At 37.0% G+C, this 13,638-nt stretch overlaps 1 protein-coding gene across 2 annotated transcripts in view; it reads right to left on the reverse strand.

Annotated features, from left to right (window-relative positions):
* Positions 1-594: 594 nt before the first annotated feature.
* The window catches only part of LOC126977446 (polyamine-transporting ATPase 13A3-like), a 40,361-nt gene continuing 27,317 nt past the window's right edge, over positions 595-13,638 (reverse strand). For both annotated transcript variants that reach the window (XM_050826237.1, XM_050826238.1), the window contains 7 exons: positions 12,932-13,055; positions 12,175-12,336; positions 8,077-8,231; positions 7,674-7,897; positions 6,400-6,548; positions 4,543-4,730; positions 595-3,773 (listed from right to left, as the gene is read on the reverse strand). In XM_050826237.1, coding sequence (XP_050682194.1) covers positions 3,639-3,773; positions 4,543-4,730; positions 6,400-6,548; positions 7,674-7,897; positions 8,077-8,231; positions 12,175-12,336; positions 12,932-13,055 — 1,137 coding nt within the window. In that variant the 3' untranslated portion in view covers positions 595-3,638. The remainder of the gene's footprint in view (positions 3,774-4,542; positions 4,731-6,399; positions 6,549-7,673; positions 7,898-8,076; positions 8,232-12,174; positions 12,337-12,931; positions 13,056-13,638) is intronic.

A 13,638-nucleotide genomic window follows, 5' to 3' on the forward strand; every position in this document is an offset into this window, starting at 1 on the left:
CTAAAAACATCAAAAAATATTTAAAATAAATATTAATTAACAGCTTAGTAAATTCAACCGAATGTTAAGTAATTATTATTGTGGCGCGAACTCCCGGATTAGGCGCAAATCGCGAGGCTTGGAAAGAAGAAGAGGAGGGGGGGCCTTCGGACCTGTCGGCACTTGCGCTCAACTAACGAAACAGTCGTGAAATTTGTTATTTGTAAAAATTCAGTACTAAATATTAATTAAGCAGCATCTTGGCAAATTATATTAATAAGATTTTTTTATAACTTAACGTTAAAATGTTAAGTCTAACGATTCAAACATGGAAATAATATTTATGTTATATAGTATAATTACATAGTTATAATTTTTTACCTAATATTTCTATGAACCTACCATACCTAACCTATATTTAGCCAAAGACAATGTGGCACCAAAAAAAGCTGTTTTTTTGGCGACATTTAGTACGGTATAAAATGCTTTTTCAGGCCATAAGGTATAGACTTTTTCAAAAAATCAATAAAGTATATGTGAAAAAAATAACAAAATATTAGTGATCGTGGCTATATAAATGATAGATAAACGTAGAGGAGTAGGAGTCAAAAATATAACACTAGCCTAGTCCGTACTAGCCTGGCTGTTTATCTGTGGCAATTTTTTTTCGGATTATTGTAGTTTATTGCATTTGTAAACATCACACAAAACGAAAGATAAAGAAAAAGATCGTAACAACAGCCGCCAAAAAATAAGATAACAACAGGGACAGTTGACTAAAAATAAAAAAAAAGTTAATCGTAAATTGTATAATAAGGGATTGATTATTTTATTATTATTAAGGCCTGTTAGGGAAGGCTAGAAAGAGGTGATGGAACATATCCAAGTTGCAGATCACTTTGATACAATATATTTTTATATATATATTGTATAACTAGTTGATCCGGCAAACGTTGTTTTGCCATATAAATTATTTTTAGAGTAAGACCGTTTCATGGACATTGCTTTATTTTTCTAAAATAAACGTAGCCTAAGTCACTCCTTATTACATCAGCTACCTGCCAATAAAAGTCGCCGGATTAGCAGGAACAAACAGACAGACAGACAGACAGACTTGTAATTGTAAAAAAAATTATTTTAGTGTATGTACCGTATATGTATTCATAATATACATTTAGTTAAAAACTGTTATATCAATATTACAAACAGACACTCCAATTTTATTTAAATGTATAGATAATTCACACAATAATTTTATAAATTATAGCCCATATGTTAATCTGGTGTGTAAGCTATATTACTGCAAAGTTTCATCAAAATCCATTCAGTAGTGTTTGCGTTAAAGAAGTTCAAACATACATCCAGACATACAAACTTTCACATTTATAATATTAGTAGGATAATATAAAAACAAGATCGCTGCGTCTGAATTTCCGATCATTTCGCGTTCGCCTAACGATATATTATATAAATTAAGACTAATTCAACATTTTTAACAGGGTATTTTTATTATCATAAAATAACCAAATAAGCGTGCGTCATCCCATAGTGTGACATTGGCGTGTAAATCTTGCGGAGTTAGAGTAACGTTTTCAGCCAGTTAACCGTCTTCAAATTGGTTATTAACAGTTATGGCAAAAACAAATGTCAGAACTTATAAAATTTGAGACGAAAATATTCTAACAACTTCAATAATTTAAAGCAAGACTTCAATAATTGATGGTAAGTGATAAGCCCCGCTCATTATTTTAATGGGCGGTGCCACTCAGGATTCTTGAATTAACCTGAATTAATGAGCGGCATCCATTGACGTATAGTAAATAACAAGAATCACCATCACGCTCAAAAATTGTCTGAAGCAAAACTCGTCTATTAGGCAGAGTGTTCGTACAGTTGTGTTTCGACCGCGCTTTGAATACAACGCCACGCAATACCAAATTTTCAGAAAAAACCTATCCAAAGGTAAACACTTACCGTGCGCCTTTAAATTAAAAAAATTGTCGATTTACTTGACGCTTTTAATCAGTTGGCTAAATTGCTACAACTAAATATCCTAGCCTCGCATTCTCGTCCAAGCTTCTGATGAGAGTTACGACTTTGAACATTACTGCCACGAAATAAGGCGTTAATTTGAATGAATGCTTTTATTTTATCTGTATAAGTTAATGTAAACGAATATACAACCCGCTCGGACATTTTATGACAACCTTTTAATAGGCGATATTGAGTCTATAGTTGTTTATTAAACATCAATGGCGGCATCGCAATTGCGCTCGTCATTTCGAGACAAAAGATGTTAGGTCTCATTAGCCCCGTAACTTCACTAGCTATGGCGCACTTCAAAATGAAACACAATAATAATAATAGCATATTCTTGCTTCGCGGCAAAGTACCGCTGGTGAGCCCGGCGTTCAGTACAACGAAGCCTTCCACTTGTTATAACATCGTTTGTACTTTCAAACTTTAATATTCCAGCTATTCGCCTCGAATTAAAGAAAGAACTGCCAGTTTAATTCATTAAAAAAACCCACAATTTTTCTAATTCACATGTTATTCTTTGGTAGTACTTATTTTCTACGTTTGAAACGTACTTTTAAAGTTGTTCACCAACTTCGCAACATGTATAAATTCTCCTACGATGGTCTCAAAACTGACAGTACACTTTAACTTTACCATCAGGAGTGCCGCACGCTGAAATGGACATTTATTACATACGAAACATTTCACCAATTGCGCTTATATGTATAAACCACGCGCGTTGATATAGGAACAGTCCGCCATCTTTGTGACGTCATAACCCACTATCATCATCAGCATCAGACTCCGTCTATGCCTAATAAAGGGTGAACGCTTTCGGATACCACCTTATAAACTTGTTCTTACATAATTCTGAACAACGAATATCGATTGTTTACCACATGTGGTGATTATTACTAGACCAATGAGCAATCAGTACCCAGCGCCCTCTTACCTTAGTTTGTTGACTAAATGTTTTGTATTGCGGATATGTATATATGCTAAGGCCAACGAGACAAGATAAATAATGTAAACAAACAGACCGTTGCTGAGTAACATTGGGATAGCGAGTAATTATTATCTCTGTCCCTATCACTCGTACGCAGTAATAGCGTTGGTTGGTCGACGATAGCTTTCGTTGCGTGTCGTGTGATACACGAAAGCAGTCAGTACCGCAGTTGTAAACATTTGATCCGCCATTTTGTGAACAAGTTCATTCCTGTTTGGATTGCGTTCCAAGTAATATGTAATTTTTCGTCGTATTTACTTCGTTTTTTGTTATTATTAATCCATTACTGTTAGTTTTGGCTATAGTGAGTAGTTGTTCATTTAAATAATTAAAATAAACAGCTACTCACTGCAATCACAGCCTGGCAATGTAAGGCAACCTTTGAAATATTTTTATTTTCAATATTCAAAGATATCAATGAAACAGTTTCGAACCCCTGAAACTTTGTTTACATTCTTTATCTTGTCTTGTTGGCCTTACTATATTAGTATTATATATGGAGTCTACTGGGTTATATGTAGTTTCGTCTACTGTTCACCACTTGATGACGTCACGCAGACGGTAATAGGCCTGTTTCAACGCGCGTAGGTTAGGTATATAAAATTGTAATAATTAACTAAGTACAGACAAAATGTCAGCAGGGCGGGTGTGTGGGTGAAGGTGGCCAGAGCGGACACTCAGCGTCTCCGGAGTGCTCCTCCTTCCTCCGCGAGCATATCCGAAACGCGTTGTATATGCTGCTGAAGAATCGGGGGTCAGACAGTGTAGCCTGAAACAAGAGAAATAAACTCTTAGATAATTTATACTTATAGTTAGTCTCTTGCCGCTAGACAACCGATAATAATGTGTCATTTTGTGTTAATGTGTATGCATTGCTCAAAATATTAGTTAATTGTTAACCTCATTTTTTTCGATGTTTCAATGATCTAAGCATGGACTATAGCATTGCTCGTAGCGGCATCAAAGTGGAGGTTGTAATCTTCCCTAAAAGAAGCGTAGAAGGAAAGCGTTAGCTGGTCCATGCATCATGCACGTGAAACGGCCTTGATAGTGGAACGTGAACGATCCTTTCATAATTATATATTTCATAAAAATTACATATATTAAGTGTTCTTTTATTTTAAAATTTTAATTATTGAAATGTCGCTACTACGTCCTCAGTCCTGGAGCCCTATTACCAAAATCGAAATACGAAATTTCGGTATTTTCCTATTACGAAAATGTTTCGGATCCGAAGATTGATACGAAGTTCGTGATTAGACATTTTGTCATTCGTTTATCTTATTCCCAAATTCACTTGATAGTGACTTTTTCGTTGCTTGACATTATTATGATCGTAACTACTTCACTTTTTATGGTCCATGGTTCCGAAACGAAATCCGTCCACTATATTCGGGTCCGAAGTGCTTTTCGGAAATTCGAAATTCGTCGTTCTTTCGTTTCGGACCGAAACTTCGGCTTTCGATTCGGAATAGACCTCCTGTGTGTACGCGGACGAAGACGCGGGGTATCAGCTAGTTATTGATGTGAATATTTACCTCGACAGAGACGGCTAACATAATATGCAGAACAGGAATAAGAAGTATGTAAACTCTGAAGTAGTTCTGTTCATATTGGACAGACTTCATCGCTTCCACTTCCATGTATTCTGCTAGACCTTCCCAGGGACAGAACAGCAGTAGAGAAACGAACGCGGCTTGAGTTAGCAGCGTTATCACCAAGTAATCTGAAATATAATATTGAGTATGAGCATTTGTCGTTAACTTATTTTTTTTTTAAGAATTAGTTGAGTGTGCTATAGACAAGTAGAAGTTATTTCAAAATGGGCCATGTCTTTGTACGTTCACTAGATAGGATCCGATTACACAAAAAATCTTATGATTTCTATTTTTTTGATATTTTTTTTTTGAAAATAAGGGGGCGAGACGAGCAGAACGTACAGCTGATGGTAATTGATACGCCCTGCCCATTACAATGCAGTGCCACTCAGGATTCTTGAAAAACCCACAAATTCTGAGTGCCATTACAATTGCGTTCGTCACCTTGAGACATAAGATGTTAAGTCTCATTTGCCCAATAATTTCACTAACTACAGCGCCCTTCAGACCGAAACACAGTAATGTTTACAATTACTGCTTCACGGCAGAAATAGGCGCCGTTGTGGTACCCATTATCTAGCCGGCATCCTGTGCAAAGTAGCCTCCCACTGTTGAAAAAAAAAAATTGTGTGTCTTATTTGTCATGTTCAAATTGATCATTGAATTATTGTTGTTAGCAATACAATTAATTATTAATTAATTTCATTAAAATTAATTATTATTATGCGAGAAGTTGCATTAACATGGCAACAATAAAGAATATTAGCTATGAAAATTTATTGAATTAGGCGTTACTTTGCGGAAATCCATAATTATACAAATGATTTAGGCCCTCTTTAGTGTTAATTCTGTCGTGTCGAGATCAGTCTCGTGCCAGATTTTGGCGAGACAACACGTCCTGAGGATGCCTCGTGTAGAGGCGAAACACGTGTTGAATTGATTTTAGAAACAAATATTGGCGGAATTAACACTAAAGAGGGCCTAAATCATTTGTATAATATTAGCTATATCAATTGTCAGACTCAGACCGGGCGGACGAGACAGTGACAACTGACATATACACATTAATGCAATATTTAAATCAATACGAAGTATAATCCGGCCAAGTTTGAAAACGAACAGTTGCTAAAAACGTAGTGGATTTCGGCTATCTCCGTTTTTTACAAGATTATAGCCGTCATCTGTCAGTATATGAATGACTGCACGTGTCATACAATCGAGTGAATCGCTTTTGTTCTTAGAGAGTTTCGCTAGGCTGGTGCCCGACGTACAAGGTCGTGCCACCCATAGTATGATTTAACAACTATTAAATTTTCACAATAAAAACTTTTTATATCATTACTTTTTTAAATATTACTCAAATACAATATCATCCCCTACAGGAACAACTAGATATTTAAGAAAAGCTAATCGAAATAAACAAAAAATATAATATAATATTGTATTTTAAACTTTTATTATAGCGGAACTTTAACATTGTAATAATTATTATGACGGGTATTCACGATATATATTCCCCGCCGAGTCCCGTCGCGACCACGATTCATGCAATTTGTTTGTTTGTTTGCATTGAATAGGCTCCGCAACTACTGAACCGATTTGAATAATTCTATCACTGCTGGGAAGCTACATTATGCCCGGGTGTTATAGGCTATATTATATTTACAAAAAATTAGGGATCCCTACTAAAAGTCCAGTAATGTAACCCAAGGCGTTAAAATACGTACGCGAACGACGTCGCTGGGTAACGGCTAGTAAAATATATATAAATATAATATAATATTTGTCTGTGCTTACAATTTTCACAGAATGGCTGCCTATACGGCCAACCTTTGGCATATACGCATGCCATGATTAAGTACTGGAATGAAGAAACAATGAAGATCACAGTATTCTCCCAGCAGAGCACCTGTTCAACGTCTGGCCCGCCTTGTACCGGTACAAACCTGAAAAAAAATAAAAAAAAAATAATTCAAAGTAAAAAATAATTAAACATAAGATTATACAAAATAAAACTGTAACCAAAATTTATGAATGATACGGGAACGCTCGAACCCGAGACCTCACGGGTTCCGTCCGAGCGCTCTTAACAACTGAGCCAACCTTTCGAGTGCCGCATGGTTCGTAACTCTTGGTATATCTTGTTCAACTCTCAGGTTGTGGGATTAAAACCAAAATATTTGTTTTTAAATTTAATATCTGTGTTTAAGATTTTATCGATTGGTTTTACGAGGAAGACAGATTTTTGTGAATCACACGTGGATAAATGCTATGCATCTAGGCGGTCAGGGCGATTTACAAACCATGCTTCACTCGAACGGTTGGTTCAGTTGATAAGCTCATAAAAATGTCTAATGAATCTAAATGAATGTCAAAATGCTTTCTGATTGGTTGTTATTATTTTGTTGAATAAGTGCGTATGAAACTCGTGAACAACATGCTCACTTGATACTCGGCTGATTGATTGCAACCCACAGCCTCGTGTATAATGAGCAACTTAGCTCATATGTATCATATTATATCTACACCCATGCTATATGCTATAATGTACTAATAACCATTACATCATCCAAACGAGTGTTGTAATAAAATTCAGTACAACATTACAACACTCGTTTGAATGATATAAAGGTTACTAGGACTGGCTTTTTTAATGTAAGCAGTAAGCTAACTGTTTCAGAATCTTTTATAGAGGATTCACATTATGGGTGTAGACAAAGTCTTGTATGCAACTGTTGATAATTAGGTATTAAAACATTCATGTGATACTATTATCATATGTGATAAACCCACATTCGTGTAAACAATTTTTTATGTTTGTAAAGTGATAAAAATTTGAAAAACAAAATTTTAAGAACGATGTGGGACTCGAACCCTTGACCTCTGGCGTTCCGTGCCAGTGCTCTTCCAACTGAGCCAATCGTTCGAGTGACGTATCGTCATAAAATCTTGTATGCTTTGTTCAACTCTCAGGTTGTGGCTACATTCGTGTTTTAATGCCTCTTATCACACAACAGTTGCATAAATAACTAATACTATTAATCTTATTATTACAATCAAAGCGAGCTCACCAGGGCTGCAAGAACAGTAGTACGGTGGCGGCTAGTTGTACAAGTAGGACGAGTGCGACCTGCAGCGCGAGTGGCAACAGAGAGCGGGCCGCTACCAGCGACACGGGCGGAGTACGACGCGTCAGGAGCGGACCCGGGCCCGCACGACCCAGGGACAGCGCCAGGGCCGTCGTGAGCACCAGGTCGATGTACAGGAACTGGTTGTTGCCGAGGATCGAGTAGAACTAGAAAACAAAACAATTAAGCGATGTCACACCCAAGTAGAAATAGAAATATAGATATTTACATTTTATTTTTATTTTTATGAAAATAACAAGACGAGCAGGCCGTTCAGCTGATGGTAATTGATATGCCCTGCCGTTTACAATGTTTATTTAAAACTTTTTTTCACCCAGTTACTTACGTTATATAGAATGAGTATGGAGAAGAACTGTATCAGAGAGTAGAGAGCCATGTACTTGAAGATAGCGAACGAAGTGCTGAGTGCGCATCGCCCTTCCAAAGCCAACAACTTCACGCATCTTATATTCTGTTCCTGCGATGTGAATGGTGCTGCCACTGCGAATTGAAACACGTACCAATACTTTAAAATATGATATGTATACACTTTTATATTAAAGTCTCAGCCACTGTTCAGGCATTATCTATAAATAAATTTAAATGTTTATCTACACCCATGCAATAAATCCTCTATTAAAGATTCTGAAACAGTTAGCTTATTGCCAACATTAAAACACCCAATGTTCTAATAACCATTACATCACCCAAAAGAATGTTGTAATGTTGTACTGAATTCCATAACAACACTCATTTTTTCATTCCCTACATGCTCAAAGAGTTTTAACAGACAGCCACATTCTTATTGCTCGATGCATGGCATCTGTATGAATTTCAAAAAAAGAACATTTTGGTTTACGCGCTTTCCACACCACCAGAACGTCGCGTGCCGTAAAAAAAGTATGTTATTCGAATCCCCGCCATTTTTCTTCGATATTTTTATTGTTTTGTTTACAAAAAATGAGCGATTAATTTCCAAAAGAACATAATATTCAAATGAATTTTAATTATTGCACTATACAAAATGTAAATTACTACTAAAATAAATAATTATTTCATTAATACTTAGTTTATTTGTATATAATCAATAATGGATGATATTAGGTTACTACTAGGACTGGCTGTTTTAATGTTAGCAGTAAGCTAACTGTTTCGGAATCTTTTAGAGGATTCATATTATGGGTGTAGATGAAGTCTTGTATGCAACTATTGATAATTAGTTATTAAAACACTCATGTGATACTATTATCACACTCGGCTTCGCCTCGTTAGATAAATTCACATTCGTGTTTTAATACCCCTTATTACACAACAGTTGCATAAATAACTATTAATAAATGGCTTTGTCGTAAATCCTACACTCCACAGCTGAATATATAAGTGATTAGACAGCTTGGAACTAGATTATGATTATTTAATAGCAATAGCAATGACAGTATTGTATATTTACTTAAAAAGAGCACAAAAAAATAACGCTAGGACAGTTTCTTGCGCCGCTTCTACTCTCTCAGAGCGCCATTTGTTTCCGAAGCGGTAGTAGTATCTAGTATATTAGAAATGACATCAAAAATCATTCTAAAGGATTCAATTTTGAGAAAATAAATGGCTTTTATGCCTTTATGTATATTATTTCTCGTTTTCCGTGTGACCAGCGACCGAATGCCGACCGAGTTTATTTTCGAAGCATCGTGCCGGATGAAACAATTAGTTTTAGCCCTTCGCGGTATTCATACTGGGACGCGCAAGAGCCCTCTTATGGTGCGTACAGATTGGTGAAACGTAATATTAAAACTATCAATGCAATGAAAGAATTCGCCAACACACAATGCTGCAATGTATCAAGGTAACACACTTTGTAATAATTTCTCATAGTTTAGACGTCTTGTGCGTGCAAAATATGCATTTCACGCGCACAGCGGCCCGATTCACGTAATTTTATATGAGCGATAACGCAGCGACATCTGTCGTTCACCTACGATTCGTACTCACGTGATTTAAATCGCACGGTCGAGAAACGATCCTATCCAAAAATCGCTAAAGCGTATTCACGTCAGCTAGACGGACTTCAATCGATGTGTCAGTGGTATTCTGCTATCTTTTGAGAATCGGTTACCAACGATTTAATGTCAAATCGAACGTCTGAGAAGACGCTGAACTGAAGTTAGTAATTTGCAGTTGTTGGCTGTTGAAAGTTTTTTCATAAACATGAATATCAGCTTGTTTTGGCTACTTTTGGATCTTTCCTAAAGGGAAAACCGGCGAAGAGAACGTCGACGCCGAAATAATATGAGGATCAACAAATATTTTGCTTTGACAGATACGGAGTCCGTGAAAACATTTCATTTTACCAAGGATTTAGTCCTTGGTCTTATTGAAGACCTCGTTCCTCTAATTCTATGAGAGCGTAATACTATACTTAGCTTCCTATTTAGGTTGGTAGTTACCGAGAAAGATCTTAGTAGGTACGTACCTGCTCATCTGACTAGATATTTACTATATTTAAGACTTTAATTAAAAAATTTATAAAATCATGTGCTTTTTTACACTATAGGTATTAATAGCACTAGAATTTTATGCTACAGGATCTTACCAAACGATTGTTGGTCAGAGTAATTTCAACTCAGTAGGTATCTCAACCTACAGTGTCTAGAGCAGTGCGACAGGCGACTAAAGCACTCAATGATGTTGAGTTATTTAAAAAAACATATTTATTTTCCTCATACTCAGGATGGAAGAGATAGAATAAAGAGAAGGTATTTATTTACCTTTACCTATGTTATTGGACTAATTAAATACCTACTTAATTATTTATTAAATATTGTAGGTACTTAATACAGCTTCTATGGAAAAACTAAAATAGCTCAGTTAGTAATTCAAGCTGAGGCACGGTTACAATCTTCTTCGACCTCATTTTAATTAATTGAACAAAACGAGACGAGAAAGAGTTATCTACACTTGGGCGAAAATCCAGTTTGACTTTATGTACCTACGGCGGTTTTCTTTTATTACAACCATTTGGGTACGACTCTTCATTTTCAGCCTATTAATTTCTGTAGAAAAATAATTATACCTTACCTTTTTACTATTCTACGGCTTCAAATATTGTTAGGTTGAGTACTAGTAACTGAGCAAAAGACTCTGATATCATAATAAACATATTTTAAAGAATAAGGTGGAAAATGTAAAAGGAATAGTAGAATTAGCTGAGTTTCAGTCCTATTGAGTTGTCGTCCTATCGAATCAATACGTGAATATCAACTTTTGACCAAGTTTCAATAGGACGACTTCTGAACTGCAACGATTTTTGGATCCTTAGAATATACGTGAATCGGCCTACTGAGCATTATAAGCGTCGCGCGGAATGACCTGTGATTTGTCGGTGAGTTCGAACACAAAGAGGCGCGACCGCGACTGAATGGCTGGAAACAGACATACAGTGATCCCAAATTAATAATGCGCATACAGATCTTCGCCACTTTTCGGCAACGGTCGTATTTCCCGACCGTCGGGAGACGATATCTATATAGAGTAAAATGCATTACTTTTGCATAATTTAGTAGAATTATATTACAACAATAAGAGGCAAGAGGGGTGTGTAATAGGAGCTCTATATAATTCCACATAGACTGAACACGTGCAGTCGGCACCAATACTTAAAGACGACTGACTGACCGGCTACCACAGCCGACCACCCGATTTGTTTTCGTATTGTGAACACATGATTTGAATCATATATCTTTCGCACAAGGTGCAAAATGCAAGTGCATTGTTTAGGGCTCTTACGATTGAATGATTCGGGTGTTTCCGGGAATACGCCCATTAGCGAAAATTTGTATGCGCATTATTAATTTGGGAGCACTGTACGTGGTTGGTTCGTAGTGAATGCGCGGTAAGAGCGTGCTATGCGTCTACGCTTACACCGAACATAAATTCATGTTACGTTTCACTAGTCTGTACGCACCTTTAAGATAATTTTACAAAACTATAGGATAAGGGACTACGCGCACTTATTCAGCTCCATTCGCGTTTCGCTGAACGAGTTTGGTCACACTTATACAGCCCTGCTTCTATCAGCCGCGTACGGAACTTTAAATCACGCCTGCACTCTTTAATCTTTGCGTGCATAATGATTACGTCAAATCAACGCAGGAACAATACAGGTCGCAACTTGTCGACAAGGAGTCGCGAACCATCCCTGTAAAGAGCTGTTCCGCCGCATTCGACAGCGAACAGCGCTGTACGCGGCGGAACAGCGCCGAACGCTCTCTATAGCATTCGCATAATAAGAACACATTTATCCTCATTTTAGGCTGGCAAAAGCAGAATGGACGCGGAAAGCTGAATCGAAGCGTACACGTCTCCATACAAAATTGTTGTTTTCTATGGACAAAAGCTGAAAAGAGCTGGATAAGTGCGCGTAGTCCCTAAAGTGGTGTAACTTTACCGGAAGCATCGGCTTCAGACAGCGAGATGCCCACGTGTGCCGCCTTGAGCGCTCCACAGTCGTTGGCCCCGTCTCCGCACATACCCACGATCAAGCCCTCGCCTTGTATCGACGTGATCAGCTGCGTTTTCTGATCTGGCCCGAAACGGCCGAATATCATGCCTTCAACAAAAAAAATCATCATGTTTAGTAGGTTTCGTAATGTTACTAAACCGCCTCCCAGGTAGGCAGAGGAAGAGGGAAAAAATATTAATAGATTTGGGACTTCCTCCAATAGTTTGAGCTTATTCACTCTAGAAAATGTTCGACTATAAAACATTTAGGGCTTTTGAACCAGTCAAAATATTATTTATGCTAACTTAATCTAAGCAGTGTATTATTTTTAAGTGATATCCCCTACTTCTGGGATTAAATATACAAGTCTAATTTGTACCAAAATTTATGGACGATGCGGGACTTATCCTCGCGCCTCTCGGGTATGTCCTAGCACTCTTACCAACTGAGCCAATCATTCGAGTGACACATCGTTCGTAAATCTTGGCATGTCTTGTTCAACTTAACAAGAACGATCGGTCTAAAATATATTTAATATATGATAGCGAGGGGATAAAAATATGTATAGATTAAAGAACATTTATGTTTCATTCACATTCCAGGAGGTAACTCACATAATAATAATTATATCAACTTGACCTGGAAACACCATTGAAAATTCTATGGGAAAAAAGGTTACTTATAAACTGAATAAATAATTTACCTTTACTCAGGACGGTTGGCATAAACTCAGGATAATGCGCGCGCACAACTGCCCATGTTCTTCCCTCCATTGCAATCACATAGTCATCTAGTGCCAATTTCGGTGGCCCACCTTCACCAATAACCTGCACATCAGTTATATTTTTATTTAAAAACGGTTACCGTTTGAACGAACCTATTTCTTTTCAATCAGTCACATAATTGTGTGATCAAAATGAGTTTCTCTTTCGCAGTAAATTTTCAGCCATATTTAATGAACCTCCACATTAAAATAAAATCTTTGTAAGCTGTCATCTAGTGAGAATAGATGGTAGGTTGGTATTGAGCACGTGTATCATACGCGAATACTTGGTTCCGTATTGCGGCGGCATCTCTCATTCGTCATTGACAATTTTATTCTCTACGTGACTTTCTCTGTCGTTTGAGCTGATGATGGCTTGCCCTAATTTTCTTGCGTTATCTGAGAACCCTCGTACGACCGCTGCCAAGAGCATCAAGACGACTATGTTGCCAACTTGTATTCCAAGCAACTACGTCCGCCATTTTGAAAATACTGTCGCAAGATAACCACAAATTCGCAGAATTCGATATTCAAACTGACTTTTTAATTCTATTTGGCAAGGGCCAAAATAGAAAATAAAAAATAAAAGCGTATACACGACACTAATGGTGCGGTGCCAGAACTCGTACTGAATACACACAATCTTA

This window comes from Leptidea sinapis, chromosome 45 (assembly GCF_905404315.1).
Source record: "Leptidea sinapis chromosome 45, ilLepSina1.1, whole genome shotgun sequence".
Taxonomy (NCBI): Eukaryota; Metazoa; Arthropoda; class Insecta; order Lepidoptera; family Pieridae; genus Leptidea; species Leptidea sinapis.